We start from the raw sequence: 16,392 nt of genomic DNA on the forward strand, positions 1-16,392 counted from the left end.
ATACTGGAAAAAAAAATGAAAAAACCATAATGCAAACATCTAGAAACAAAGTCATAAAGTAATCATGGGTTTGTTAAAATCAGATCATGCCAAATCAATCTTATTTCATTCTTTGACAAAGTGACTAAATTAGTAGACCAGCAAAATGGTGTGGACATGATATACTTAGACTTCAACAAGGCATTCAATAAAGAAGACCACAACCTACTTCTTGGTAAACCAGAAATGATTACAGGCAGCTCTTTAATCATAGCCAATGACAAGAAAAGCTAGATAGAAAAAATGTAATCAAATAATATAGTAACACATAAATATTGATGATTAAATGGTTTTTAAATTTTTTAAATGGTTTTGGTTTTAAAATTATATATTTTCTTGTTCCTAGCATATAGGTAATCCTCACTTAATTATTATAATTGGCACTGGAAAATTCATCATTAAGCAGCTGGCCATGAATGAAAAAAAGTCTGACCAGTCCATTTAGCAATAATAGTTCTGGCAATCCTGTTCAGCATTAATAGGTGAGAACAACATGGGTCATTAAATGAAGGCCTCATGTCATTGTGTCTTCCTGCCAACATCCTTATTGACTTTGTTTCTTAGATGCTAGTAGGGAAATTTGCAAATCATGACTGAAGGATGCTATGATGGCCATAAATATTAAGACCAATCAGTCATTAAGCACCATCGTTAGTTTGAATAGTCCCTGAATGAGTGGTTGTAAAAACAAGGACTACCTGCATTTTAATCCTAATTCAATACTTAATGTCACTATTGTAATGTCTGTTTTGGGATGGCAGATCTTGGTATGTGTACATTGTGTTAATTCTTAAGTGAAAGTATGTTTGCTTCAGAACGTATGAAATACAGTGGATTTAGATCAAATCCCATCTTGCTCTGAATTTCAGTGAAGATATGAAAAACAAGAAGGTCAACATATTCTGGTATTAAGGCAATAAGTTCTAGGCTTCAGTATTTCAATATTTTTTTCTTGTGTAGACAATCCTAATTTCTCTTTCTGGTTTCAGTTCTTTGTCCCCAGGACTCTAGAAATTTCGTATACTTTTTGGTAATTCATTGTGTAAAGAGTAGTTTTGCCATTTCACAATATTCAGTGCATGGATACAGTGCCTCACAAAATTGATTTTTTTTTTATCTTTGCTTGGTAAACCAGCATAGATGCTGTAAATTAAAGGAGGATATGCAGATTTTGAATGATGTCTAGACTGAAGAAATGCAGCATTTTTAAAAAGTACTACAATATAAGTTACAATTAATATCATTAATATTTGTAAGGAAGGGCAGTAGATATTTATTATTAAACTTAGTATAGTGCTCAGTACTAGTTGTCTCAGTGACTTGCATTAAAATAAATGAATTTAAATCAGAGGTATTGGAAATTATGGAAGCCATTTACTTATGGCTTCCACCACTATTCAAAATGGTGTGTTAGGACCTTTTAAAGGGGTCAGCTCAACAGATAATGCATGGAACTATGGCAGATCCTATTTATATTGAGTTTACAGCAGCTTTCAAGTTGCCACAAGATTAATATTCACCAGTTGTAGGTGAACTTCAGTAACTGGTGCGGGGGTGGGAGGGAGGGAATCATAGAGAGAGAAGCATGGCCTCAAGGTCTTGAAGTGCTTCAGAGTCATAATCAACCCTTTGTATTTGGAAACAAATTGGTAATAATTGCAATTTTTTCAATAATGTTGTAATATGGTAATTTGGATTTCTTCCAGAGACCAATCTAATTACCGAATTCTTTAGTAATTAACATTTCTGAATTGGAGCCAGAGTTCCATGCAAAGCATATTAAAAGATACTAGCAGCACAGATAATTTTCTCCCAGGAAATTCCAGGTCTGTAGCTGAATCTGAAAAGTGATTATGTTGATCCTTGTTTCAGTCCTGTCTATTGCTTGTTTTATGAAACTGTGACAGCATTCAGAAGACAAAAATGTATCATCTCTGTTGCCTATTGGTCCCCTTACAACTAGTACCTCCATCTTGCTATGATTCACTTTCAATTCATTATCTTCCATGCAATTAATAACTGACTACAGACAGTTGTTTGGGGAAGCCACACTTCACCGGAAGATTGTTACCTTATCCATCTCCAAATTTGCTGGTCATCCTCCCCCACCACAGTAGTTGATACTAAAAAGCATTGTTCATAAAATTGAGCCACGAAACACATTATACAATAAGTTGATTTTTTTGAGCTCTTTCCTTTTGTCTCCAAGTGATACCATCAGAAATCTATCTGAGAGAAAAAAAGAAAGCAGTGCCTTTTACTTCCAAATTGGTTAAACTAGCAAGAAAAATATCATGCTTAATAATATTAAAAGCTGCTAAGAGGTCAAAAGGACTAGTATTCAGACCTTCCAAATTATCTAGCAAACCATCCAATACAGTTTCACTGAAATTTCATTTGAAAATCAGCTTGAGTCAAGATGATCTGTTTCCTGCTTATAGTTACTGTTCCTCTCTTCCTAGCTATGAATCTAGCTTATCTTAGCATTTATGCAAACTGTTACAATTCATTAGAAAATTAAATTAGAAATGTGTAGCTATTAATCTGATATTAATTCTAGGTAATGATGCTGTTATTGTAATGATTTGGCATTCATCCTCTATTCTATTCTGGTTCTTTGTTACTATTTGATATTTCTGAATGTAATGCTTTTGTTAAAAAGAACTGATTGAACATTATTATTTTCCTTTCAGTTTTCTGCCTGATTATATCAGTGGGGACTTTGACTCTATTTTACCTGAAGTAAAAGAATATTATATAGAGAAGGTAAGTAAATTCTTAAAAAGAAGTAGCAGAACTCTTTCCCTAGTAGCATTCACTCTGTTTCTTTATTGACTGAAGCACAGAGAAATTTACACAAGGAAGACTCAAATAGATAGAAAACTATTATAATGAGAAAGAAATGAGTAAAGTTGCATATAAAGTATTTATCTTATTTAAAGCAAAGGAACTGTAAAAGGATTCAGTTCTTGATTAGTATTAATTACTCAGAAACTCACAGCAGAAATAGTCTTTGGACATCATGGTTTTAATTTGGTCCAAAAGGGGCAGGACTTCAATGTGCCATTTTAAATGCCAAAGATAGTGGCATTTAATAATGACCAGGAGCTAGTTAAGCCATTTGTTAGGCACAATGGTGGAGATACAGTTAAATGTGGTATTTGGAATAGATAGCCCTACAGCAACATTTTTCCTTTTATTCTTCCTCACTTCACAAAATTAGAGAGAAAGAGAAGGGAAATCCAAAAGTAAGGAGGATGCTCAACCAAAATTCTCTGGAAACACAAAGCTGTTTCAGCAACTACCTGTCGTCACCTTTGGTCAGTTGCTACTATTCTTAATCTTTGGACATTAGTGATGTATTTTTTGTTTAGTGGCCTTATATTGTGTATTTCAGAAATCCATATATTCTTTAATATACCCATCCATATTTCCTTAATAATATTTTTGGAAACCTCTCTTTCCTTCAGGTACTGTTGTTCACAGATTTATGTCAAAATTGAGATACACAGTTTATTTTATCTGTCACTTTGGATCCTGTTTTGAGAATAAGAAATAAAAAATACTTCTTTAAATCTTTTAATAAAAATAGTATTGAGTTCTATTTCATGAGGATGGAAAAGGAAATAGGTTATTTAAAACCATTAACTTTTAATTAGAAAAAAATAAAACATTACTGTTAGAAAATTGTTAATTCATTTCACATCAAATAGGCAGAATATGATTTCCCAGGCAGAATATCCACTTTTGCTTATATTTTTCAGACTCTGAAGATCAGAGGGAGCAGAGTAGTTATTCAATTACATATGAATGAGAAGTGAGGGTTTTAAAATAAGGGTGTTAAGTTGTGTGAAGGCTTAACACACTTTAACTTTTTCCATCCTTCAATTGTGTAACTTAATGTTAGTTGTATAATATTGGCTGCCACTGTGTTTAATGCTTATATTGGCTAAGGCAGAGGTCCCCAACCTTTTGGGCACCAGGGACCAGTTCCATGGAGAGAGGTTTTTCCATGGACCAGAGGGTGCATGGTTTTGTGTGCTGCCTGTATCCCGCGGATGGGGCTTTGCTTGTTTGTGCGGCCTGGTTGCTGGCATTCTGCGACCCGGTACCGGTCCATGGACTGGAAGTTGGGGACCCCTAGTCTAAGAGACATAATTTTGATATGTTTGTTGTTAGTGTCTTTTTTGGCTAATAAATTTTGCTTGTTACAAAACATACTAGACAACTAATTTATTGCACTTATCATACTGGATTTCCTAAAGTAACTGCTTGAACTAGCCATTACAAATAGGAAGTTTATATGCACTGGCCACTATAGTTGAGCTACTCAGTCACACTCTGAATTTTTAAAACTCATCAAAATATTTAAAAGCTGTTTAAAATATTTTTATCTTAATATCTTACCAAATGTCTATAAAAGAGATAATTTAAAGTCTACCCTTTTGTTCTTCTTAAGATAAGGAGAGAATCAGACTCAGATAGGATAAAAACTGGTAACTTGTTAGGTTCTATTTTGGACATTAGGCTAAAGGACCTTCATAGATATCTGCAGTTACAGCAAGATGGGGCAAAAGCATATAACAATGTTGCAATGAAAACAATATAATTTACACAATTGTTTCAGCCATGAGGGTACAGGTAGAAAAGGTTCAGTTTGCATTTGGATGTCATGATACACAGTTCTTCATTTTCATATCATCATGTTCTACCAGATACCTATGGATCCATAGATTCAGTTAACATGAACATTTGTAAAATTAAATTGTTAAGGCATCTTTGCAAAACAGTGATAGATTCTTATTGGAAAAAATGATGGTAACAACTAAGGTTGATGTGATGTCCCCAACATTTTCTGAAATCTAAATCTGTAGCAGTATTTTTGATTCCTTCTGGAAATTGTCCTGATTCTTCATATTTTTCTTCTGTGATTTCACTACTGTGAATGTATATATGTATGTATGCACACATACACACACACGTATATAATGTATATAGTATATTATTCTAATTTCAGAAGTAAACATTAGAAAAAGAATGTGTATATAGAACACAAACCACAAATCAGTTTACTTCTTTTTTTAGTGATGACCTCATATCTTTGCTCTCCTCTGAGAAGTACTGGCACTGTATTTATTCAGAAACAAGTACAGAATGACTCCAATATAAATATTGTCTTAGTGTTTTCTATTCTCTGGTCTATATGTTTTTCTAGATTTTTGTCATTGTTTAAGAATTTGTTAATGTTTACTACTAATGATGATAATGATTGAAGTATTTATGAGTAAAGTAGGAGCTGACCTTTCTTTATGACAATGTGTTGGTTTTAATTTGTAAAACCTTATGCCGAACAACCTCAGGTTACCAGGAAACATCTCATTCAAACAGATTTTAAAAGAATCCTGTACAATTTAGGAAAAAATTGTTTAGTGAACTGCTTGCAAACGATTTGAGGATACAGAGATGCAAAAGTAGATCTTTCTTTTAATGGCCCCACCATTTTGGAACACCTTGCCCACATTGGTCCCATTTTTTATAGTTCTTCTGCAGGATAATCCACAAAGACCAGACAACTTCTGTGTGACCCAATCTGCAGAATTTGAAAAAAACAACACAACTTTGAATAAATAAACCAAAACAGTTCCCAGGAATAATCACTTCTAATTTTTTTATTACTTCAAATTCAGTATGCAAATTTTGAAGTTGTAGTAGTTATTTTGTTTTGAAATGCATTTTTAGTTCATGGACTATGGTATTTTAGTTGTACAATTTATTAATTTACATTATTATTGTAGTTTATGTTACCTTTAATTATAGAGATTTTTTGTTATATTGCTATTTTATCTTATCCATTTTATTTGAATTTGAATTTTGAATTGTATATTTTGTAAATATGACTATAACTATTGCAAAACAATTAAATACAATTAAAGAGAGTTACTTTAAGGTACCATGCTAGAAACTGGGAAAATGAATTCTTTGAATTCTTGTCCCACCTTGGGCACAAAGCTAACTGGATTACCTTGAACTAGTCACTCTTTCTCAGCCCTAATAAGACAAAGGGGAAAACTGCAATCTTGAAGAGTACTTCAATGACATGCCAATAAATCAAGACTGACTCAAAGACATACACACCCACACAAAAAATATAAGTGTCAGAATCCATTTATATCACATTCTTAAATGTATGTTTAAAACATTATTTTCCCCCCCCCTGGATTCTGCCATCTCCCGAGGAAGGAGGAGTGCATGTGGATTCAGCCTGCCTTAGGTTATTTCAAAGACCAAGGGAAACCTTTTGAACTGGGGGAACAAAAGGGAGGGTTAGAGAAGAGGGCATCTGGCCTGTGTCTTCATTTAAATCTGTAGAGGAAGACGGCAATAAACATAAAGATTCGAAGTTCCTTTTTTCCCACATAAGGGATGACACGAAGTAAAATGATGGGGGCTGACCAAATGGGGTTGAGGGAAGGGGGGTTGAACCGGGAACCCTTTATAAATTTTCAATTTGTAAAACAATACTAATTCCTGTCTTGTATTTCCACAACCAAGCATGTCCTAGTAAAAATACCTTTTGGACTAGAACTGACTCCAAGAGTTTTTATTTTCCTAAGACGTGGATTGGGGTGGGTCCTGACAATAAGACAATTAAAACAATCTTGTTTAGATGAGCTATTGTTTTGAGCTATGATTTTATTTTGACTTAAGTCTAATAGTATAGGTATTTTTATATTCTGTGTTTCATAGTATTATAGGTAAAGATAAAGGTTTCCCTGTCCAGTCGTGTCCGACTCTAGAGCACAGTGCTCATTTCCATTTCTTGGCCAAGGGAGCCAGCATTGCCTGAAGACATTTTCTGTGGTCATGTGGCTAGCATGGTATATGCCAAAGGTGCACAGGACACTATTAATTTCCCACTGAAGTTGCCTATTAAACTACTCTCATTTACATGCTTTAGAACTGCTAGATGGGTAGGAACTGGGGCAGAAATGGGAGCACACCCCATTACATGGTGCTCATGTCTCAATCCCAGGCTGTCAGCTTTCCAGCTGACAAGTTCAGCTCTTTAACGGCTGAGTCATCATGCCCCCTAGTAATATAGTATTTTATATATATATATATATATATATATATATATATATATATATATATATATATATTTGTTGTTGTTGTTAGTTGCGAAGTCGTGTCCGACCCATCGCGACCCTATGGACAATGTTCCTCCAGGCTTTCCTGTCCTCTGCCATCTTCTGGAGTCCATTTAAGCTCACGCCTACTGCTTCAGTGACTCCATCCAGCCACCTCATTCTCTGTCGTCCCCTTCTTCTATTGCCCTCAATCTTTCCCAGCATTAGGCTCTTCTCCAGTGAGTCCTTCCTCCTCATTAGGTGGCCAAAGTATTTGGGTTTTAGCTTCAGGATCTGGCCTTCTAAAGAGCAGTCAGGGTTGATCTCCTCTAGGACTGACCGGTTTGATCGCCTTGCAGTCCAAGGGACTCGCAGGAGTCTTCTCCAGCACCAGAGTTCAAAGGCCTCAATTCTTTTGCACTCAGCCTTTCTTATGGTCCAACTTTCACTGCCATACATTGCAACTGGGAAGACCATAGCCTTGACTATACGCACTTTTGTTGACAGGGTGATGTCTCTGCTTTTTAGTGCGCTGTCTAGATTTGCCATGGCTTTCCTCCCAAGGAGCAAGCGTCTTTTAATTTCTTGGCTACAGTCCCCATCTGCAGTGATCTTGGAGCCCAGGAAAATAAAATCTGTCACTACTTCCATTTCTTCCCCATCTATTTGCCAGGAATTGAGAGGGCCGGATGCCATGATCTTGGTTTTCTTAATGTTTAGTTTCAACCCAACTTTTGCACTCTCCTTCTTCACTCGCAACAAGAGACTCTTCAGTTCCTCTTCACTTTCTGCCATTAGAGTGGTATCATCTGCATATCTTAGGTTGTTGATATTTCTTCCAGCAATCTTAATTCCAACTTTTGATTCATCTAGCCCTGCCTTTCTCATGATGTGCTCTGCATATAAGTTAAATAGGCAAGGCGACAGTATACAGCCTTGCCGGACTCCTTTCCCAATTTGGAACCAATCAGTGGTTCCGTGTCCAGTTCTCACTGTTGCTTCTTGGCCCGCATATAGGTTTCTCAAGAGACAAATAAGATGTTCTGGTACTCCCATCTCTTTAAGAACTTGCCACAGTTTGTTGTGATCCACACAATCAAAGGCTTTAGCATAGTCAATGAAGCAGAAGTAGATGTTTTTCTGGAACTCTCTAGCTTTCTCCATGATCCAGCGTATGTTGGCTATTTGATCTCTAGTTTCTCTGCCTCTTCGAAATCCTGCCTGTACTTCTGGTAGTTCTCGATCCACATACTGCTGGAGTCTAGCTTGTAGGATTTTAAGCATAACTTTACTAGCATGAGAAATGAGTGCAATGGTGCGATAGTTTGAATATTCTTTGGCACTGCCTTTCTTTGGAATTGGGATGTAAACTGATCTTTTCCAATCCTGTGGCCACTGTTGAGTTTTCCAAATTTGCTGGCAAATTGAGTGTAGCACTTTTACTGCATCGTCTTTTAAGATTTTGAATAGCTCAGCTGGAATACTGTCACCTCCACTAGCTTTGTTGTTGCTCAGCTTTTCTAAGGCCCACTTCACTTCACATTCTAGGATGTCTGGCTCGAGGTCAGTGACAACCTCATTGTGATTATCAGGGACGTTAAGCTCATTCTTGTATAGTTCTTCTGTGTAATTTTGCCATCTCTTCTTAATCTCTTCTGCCTCTGTTAGGTCCCTGCCATTTTGGTCCTTTATCATGCCAATTTTTGCATTGAACGTTCCCTTCATCTCTCCAATTTTCTTGAAAAGATCTCTGGTCCTCCCTATTCTATTGTTTTCTTCTATTTCTTTGCACTGTTCATTTAAGAAGGCATTCTTTTTTATTGAAAAGTTTTAACATACAATTTTTTCTTTAAAAAAATCCCCCCTCCCCCTCCCTTCTCCCTCCCCCCCTACCTCTCCCCCCTCCCCCCCTCCCCCCCTACTTCCCAGAGCTAAATACAAGGTATATATAAAAAAAACAATCATAAACAACCATATACTAACAACCATAAACTCTAAAATCCATCACTCTCTAGCTTATATAGGATAAAACAAACCTTAGTAATATTAAACATATATAGAAAACAAAAATAGAAAAAGAAGAAAAGAAAGAAGACTTATTCAAATGCTACATGAAACTTCTTAACCCTATACTTGTTCTGGATAAACTCAATCCATTTTCTCCATTCCATAATATAGCGTTCTTGCGAGTGATCTTTCAAATAGGCCGAAATCTTCGCCATCTCAGCCAGGTCAGAAACCTTTAAAGTCCACTCTTCTATAGTCGGCAGTTCCTCTTTCTTCCAGTACTGACCTATCAAGAGTCTTGCTGCCGTAATTAAATTCAACATCAACTTAGTGTCCACAACTGTAGCATCTATAATTATTCCCAACAAAAAAAGTTGCGGACAAAACTTTATCCTCTGTTTAAAAATCTTCTGCATGTTCCACCAGACTTTTATCCAAAAGGCCTTAACCTTTTTACAAGTCCACCATATATGAAAATATGTTGCGTCTTCATCACCGCACCTCCAACATTTAGGCTGATAATTCGGATACATACTTGCAAGCTTTTTAGGATCTAAATGCCATCTATAAAACATTTTGTAAAAATTCTCTCTTAGATTTTGAGCTTGTGTAAATTTTACATTCCTCACCCAGATCTTTTCCCACGTGTCCATTGTGATAACTTCCTGGATATTTTGGGCCCATTTTATCATACAATCCTTAACAAGTTCTGTTTCTGAATCAATCTCTATCAACGCAAGATATATCCGTTTAATATGTGCTGGTCCCTGATTTCTGATTTGCTTTATCAAATTTTCATCAGTCATTGTAAAACCATTTTTCTGGTCTTCTTTCCACCTGGCCCGTAACTGAGTATATTGAAACCAATTTTGAACAACCTTCTCTTCTCGCAAGAGGCTATATGATTTCAAACACCAAACATTTATTTCCAAACTTAGGATCTCCTTGTACGTAGTCACATCATGTTTGAAACCAGCATGTATATTTTCTATTGCGTGTTTTGGAATTGCCCACAGTGGTATCTTGCAATCTAACTTATGTCTATACTTCTTCCAAACTCTCAACAATGCCTGTCTTAAAATATGCACTCTAAACACATTGTCTACCTTCTTGTCATACAACAGATATGCATGCCAGCCAAACAACAAATCGTGGCCCTCAAGATTTAATAATCTCTCTTGTGTCAAAGTAATCCAATCACTTATTCCTGCTAATGCAGCAGCTTCATAATATAGTTTAAAATTAGGCATTTTAAGACCACCTCTCTCACGAGTATCCTGCATAATCTTAAGTTTAACTCGTGGCCTTTTCCCTGCCCAGACAAATTTATTGATACCTCGCTGCCATTCCTCCAAATTAGAATCTTTCTTAAGAATCGGTATCATTTGAAATAAAAATAAAAATTTAGGCAGGACATTCATTTTCACTGCTGCAATCCGTCCCAACAAAGACAATTTCAATTTTTCCCAACTCTCCAATTCTTTTTGAATTTTCCCCCATAATTTTTCATAATTATTTTTATATAACTTTGTATTAGAGGGCGACAAAAGCACCCCCAAATATTTAACCCTTTTAACAATCTCAAATCCAGTTAATCCTTCTAAGAGAGCCTTTTGCGAAACTGTCATATTTTTGGCCAAAATTTTGGTTTTCTGTATATTAACTTTAAATCCAGAAACCTTCCCATATTGTGTTATTATCTCCATCAGGTCCACAACAGAGTTCTCTGGCTGGGTCACTGTAACAACCAGATCATCTGCAAATGCTCTCAATCTATAATCCTGATCTCTAATTTGTATCCCCTTAATTTTTTCCGAATTCCGTATTTTAACCAATAATATCTCTAATGTTAACACAAATAACAAGGGCGATAACGGACATCCTTGCCTTGTGCCCTTCTCAATATTACATGCTTCTGTCAGACTATTATTAACTATAATTCGGGCAGTTTGTTTTTGATATAATGCCCTAATCGGTTGTAAAAAATTTTCCCCAAAATCCATTTTATCTAAAACTTTCATCAAAAATTGCCAATTCAATTGATCAAAAGCTTTTTCAGCATCTAGAAAAATTAGCACCGCAGGGATCTGGTTGTTCCTTTCCAAAAACTCTAACACATCAACTATATGCCTCACATTATTTTTCATTTGTCTACCACTAATAAACCCCGTTTGGTCCCCATGAATCACCTGTTGCAGAACCCTCATCAGTCTATTAGCCAAAACCTTAGCAAATATCTTGTAATCTGTATTTAATAGCGATATCGGTCTATAATTTTTAACTTGAGTAACATCTTGGTCTTCCTTCGGAATCAAAGAAATGAAAGCTGTTCTCCAAGACGGTGGCACCTTTCCCCCCCCTCTGGATTGTCTGGAACAGTTCCTTTAACGGTTTGATCATCTCTAATTGTAAATTTTTGTAGTAAGCCGCAGACAAACCATCCGTACCTGGTGCTTTATCCACCTTCAATTCCTTAATTGCTGTAAAAATTTCTTCTTCTGTAATTAATTGGTTAATCTCCTCTTTTTGTATTTGCGTAAGAACCGGGATGCTAGCATTCTCCAAATATATATCAATGTCTTTTTCATTAATCTTCTCCTTAGCATATAATTTAGAATAAAAATCCACAAAAGCATCCTTGATAAGATCCTGTTGAAACACAACCCTTCCTTTATACTCAATTTTGTCTATATTAGAAGCCCTTTGTTTTTTCCTCAGTCTATAAGCTAACCATCTACCTGGTTTATTAGCGTTACAAAAAGTATTATGCCTGGCAAACCGCAAATTGGTTGCCACTTGGTCAGCCATTAATTTATCAAATTGTCCTCTTAACAGTTTAATAGCCTCCTTAGTCTTCACATCCTCTGAATTCAAAATCAAAGCCTTTTCTTTTTCCTTTATTTCATTCTCCAGTTCTTTCCTCCTAGCTTCCACAGCACGTCTATGTTTATTATTCATATATATCAACACCCCTCTCATATAGGCCTTGCTAGCATCCCAAACCATGTCCATAGAGGTGCCCTTATTCATATTAATTTCAAAAAAATCCTTCATCCGCTGTTTACATTCTTCCACATTTCTCTGATTTCTAAACAAATTCTCGTTTACGCGCCATGAGCGCCTGTTTCTATTCTCCTTATCAATCTCTAGCCAAACTGGACTATGATCAGAGATAGTTCTTGCACAAATCTTCACCTTTTTGGTCCTTAAAAAAAATCATTAGTCAACAAAATAAAATCAATCCTGGAAAAAGATTGATGTCTGTCAGAATAAAAAGTATAATCCTTTTCCTGCAAATGTCTCTCACGCCAGATATCTCGCAGTTCCAAGTCATCCTTCATTTCAAAAAAAGATTTAGGCAGTCTAGCATGACTTGGGACGCGCTTAAAAGCTCCAACCTTGTCCATCTGTACATCCAAAACACCATTCTTATATCTTCTAGCTATTCTCTGGAATTCTGCATTCAATTGGGCGTATCTTTCTTTTTCTCCCTTGCCTTTTGCTTCCCTCCTTTCCTCAGCTATTTGCAAAGCTTCCTCAGACAGCCATTTTGCTTTCTTGCATTTCTTTTTCTTTGGGATGGTTTTGGTTGCTACCTCTTGTACAATGTTGCGAACCTCTGTCCATAGTTCTTCAGGCACCCTGTCTATCAGATCTAATTCCTTAAATCTATTTGTTACCTCTACTGTATATTCAACGGGGATATGATTTAATTCATACCTGACTGGCCTGGTGCTTTTCCCTACTTTTTTCAGTTTAAGCCTAAACTTTGCAACAAGAAGCTCATGGTCTGCGCCACAGTCAGCTCCTGGTCTTGTTTTTACTGACTGTATAGAGCTTCTCCATCTTTGGCTGCAGAGCATATAGTCAATCTGATTTCTGTGTTGACCGTCTGGTGATGTCCATGTGTAGAGCCGTCTCTTGGGTTGTTGGAAAAGAGTGTTTGCTATGACCATCGTATTCTCTTGACAAAATTCTATCAGCCTGTGCCCTGCTTCATTTTGTACTCCAAGGCCAAACTTGCCTGTTATTCCGGTTATCTTTTGGCTTCCTACTTTAGCATTCCAATCCCCCATGATGATAAGGACATCATTTTTTGGTGTTAGTTCTATAAGGTGCTGTAGGGCTTCATAGAACCGGTCAATTTCATCCTCTTCAGCACCGGTGGTTGGGGCATAGACTTGGACTACTGTGATATTGAATGGTTTGCCTTGGATTCGAACTGAGATCATTCTGTCATTTTGAGGATTGTATCCCAGTATTGCTTTTCCTACTCTTTTATTGACTATGAAGGCTACTCCATTTCTTCTGAGGGATTCTTGTCCCCAGTAGTATACCTGATGGTCATCTGAATTAAATTCACCCATTCCTGTCCATTTTAGTTCGCTGATACCTAAGATGTCGATGTTCAGTCTTGTCATCTCTTGTTTGACCACGTCCAGCTTGCCTTGATTCATGGATCTTACATTCCAGGTTCCTATGGAGAAAAAATCTTTACAGCATCGGACTTTCCTTTCACCACCAGACATATCCACAGCTGAGCGTCCTGTCGGCTTTGGCCCAGTCGCTTCATTCTTTCTGGCGCTACTAGTACTAGCCCTCTGCTCTTCCCCAGTAGCATATTGGACGCCTTCCGACCTGAGGGGCTCATCTTCCAGCGTCATATCGTTTTGCCTTTTGGTACTGTCCATAGGGTTTTCATGGCAAAGATACTGGAGTGGGTTGCCATTTCCTTCTCCAGTGGATCACGTTTTGTCAGAACTCTCTGCTATGACCTGTCCGTCTTGGGTGGCCCTGCACGGCATAGCTCATAGCTTCATTGAATTACACAAGCCCCTTCGCCACGACAAGGCAGTAATCCATGAAGGGGATATATATATATATATATATATATATATATATATATATATATATATATATATATATATATATATATATATATATATATATATATATATATATATATATATATATATATATATATATATATATATATATATATATATATATATATATATATATATATATATATATATATATATATATATATATATATATGTATATATGTATATATGTATGTATATATATGTATATATGTGTATATATATGTGTGTATATATATATATATATATGTATATATATATATATATATATGTATATGTATATATATATATATATATATATATATATATATATATATATATATATATATATATATATATATATAATCTTAATCTTATCAAGGAATATATATATATGTATGTATGTATGTATACACACACACACACACATACAGTATATTTGTTAAATGTTTGTTTAGCATTCAGACTACACTTGCTTGGTCCCAAACACGGGACAAATCTTATTTCATGTTTCAGCCTAGCCCAAGGCCATCTACAGGCAGTAGCCACAGCAGTGGCAGCTCATATTTGTGTAAATTTTTTTGGCTTGCTAACAAAGAATAAAGGGAGACCGATATGATCATTTCAAACTTATTTGTTCTCATCAGTCAGCAGTTTTTAGCCATTTTATTATGAGCATCTGCTAATCTTTCCTTAAAACCAAAATATAGAGTGACATATACAGATACTCAACTTATAATGATAACTTTATTGTCACTTTGAATGTACACCAATCGGCATACATCAAAATGAAATTTCATTGCATACAGCTCTCAAAGGGTCACCACCTCCAATATATACTCCTTGTTCGTGGCCCACTCAAATTTCACATTGTCCATTTTAGTCTCTAGGGAGTGAACGATGGCAAACAGGACAGATGGAAATGGGGCTCCATGTGGATTAGCCCTCAAGTTAGCTTGTATTCTGACAACCTCGCCTTCTTTCCTTTTTCTGATCCTGACTCTTCCACCTTTTCCTTTAAGAGGCCTTGCTTCTTTTCGCCCCTGGAGCACGCTGCTGCCGCTGCCACCAACTCCTCCAAAAGCCTCTCTCTCTTCCTCTGGGCCTGCCGACAGCCTCATCCAGTAAGCTCCAGGTCCTCTCCTCCTCTGCCTCCTCTGGAAACAGCCCTGATTTGCAATACAATCCATCACTGAGCCAGCAGTCAGATCTTGCTGCTGGTAGAACAAATTCAAACAGCACCAACGACTTTTAACGGTCTCACCAACAGTTCCAAAACAACTAGAAACTCGCCATGCCAGCAAAGATTGTTGGTCGTATGTTACCTTAGTTCCACCATGTTGCTCAAACACATTAAAATCTTCCTGATCATGTGGCCTATAGCCCTTACTATCCCTCCCAAAAGTATTCGCCTTCAAGAGCCAATGCAGCCGCAGCCATTCCAGGCGCCACTATCTTAACTGCCACCATAATTGAAGTAAAGAAAGTGCTATTGTATATTCCTTATACAATCATGGCAAACCTATATCTAAAATATTAGACATTATTCATAATTTCATTTTGCACCATGAAAACACAATTTTCTATAAGGTAACCAGAACTGATAGCATTGTATTGTACAGATGACAGCTGTTCATAATCTTTTTCTCTCCTCCTCCCCCCTCCCACCTTAGAAAAGTGAAATAAATATGATTTGGATAAAATTTTGAATTATTTCATTTCAAACTGCAGATAGAAGAACTGCAGTTCCATTTAGAAATTTAGAAGACGGGAGAAAGGTTCTTACCCATTTGTTACTTCATGTATTCACATGTTTCACTAATTCATTTCTTTATATAAAAGAGTTTTCTAGAGATATTAGGAACTGGGATCTGGAATATTTAGAAGCAGGAGCAAGATCTCTTTTCCTTCTTGTAGCTCTAGATGTTAGTGAGTTAGCTACATATAATGGAGGTGATGTTAAAAATAGTATTTTCAGTTTCTCAGATCAGATCTGAGGATTTGACTTTGTAATTCTTTTATACATTTTAAGAAGAAAGTATATAGTTAAGTGACTGAATATTGATTTAATTTTTATGCATACAAGCCACTTGGCTTACTGGAATTGGCAGAATAAAATTACCCCATTTTGGTTGGATCATCATATTGCAAACAGTCAAGAAGTTATAAATTATTCAGGCATAGAGCATGCCATAGACTTGCACATTTGAATCTCATCCATGAGAATTATCAGAGGAATCAAATAAATGTAAAACCATTAATCTCCAAGAGAGATTAAAAATGTAAAAATGACCTTGAAGTTTGAATTTTGAATTTCATTGCCTCATACCTGCTTTTTTCAAAGTATTAATAAAAAA

General features: G+C 36.1%; 1 protein-coding gene across 11 annotated transcripts in view; it reads left to right on the forward strand.

Annotated features, from left to right (window-relative positions):
• TPK1 (thiamin pyrophosphokinase 1) overlaps window positions 1-16,392 on the forward strand; it is a 474,984-nt gene that overhangs the window by 242,326 nt on the left and 216,266 nt on the right. For all 11 annotated transcript variants that reach the window (XM_081342927.1, XM_081342933.1, XM_081342929.1 and 8 more), the window contains one exon: window positions 2,733-2,805. In XM_081342927.1, coding sequence (XP_081199053.1) covers window positions 2,733-2,805 — 73 coding nt within the window. The remainder of the gene's footprint in view (window positions 1-2,732; window positions 2,806-16,392) is intronic.

This window comes from Vipera berus (genome assembly GCF_964194415.1).
Source record: "Vipera berus genome assembly, chromosome: Z".
Lineage (NCBI taxonomy): Eukaryota > Metazoa > Chordata > Lepidosauria > Squamata > Viperidae > Vipera > Vipera berus.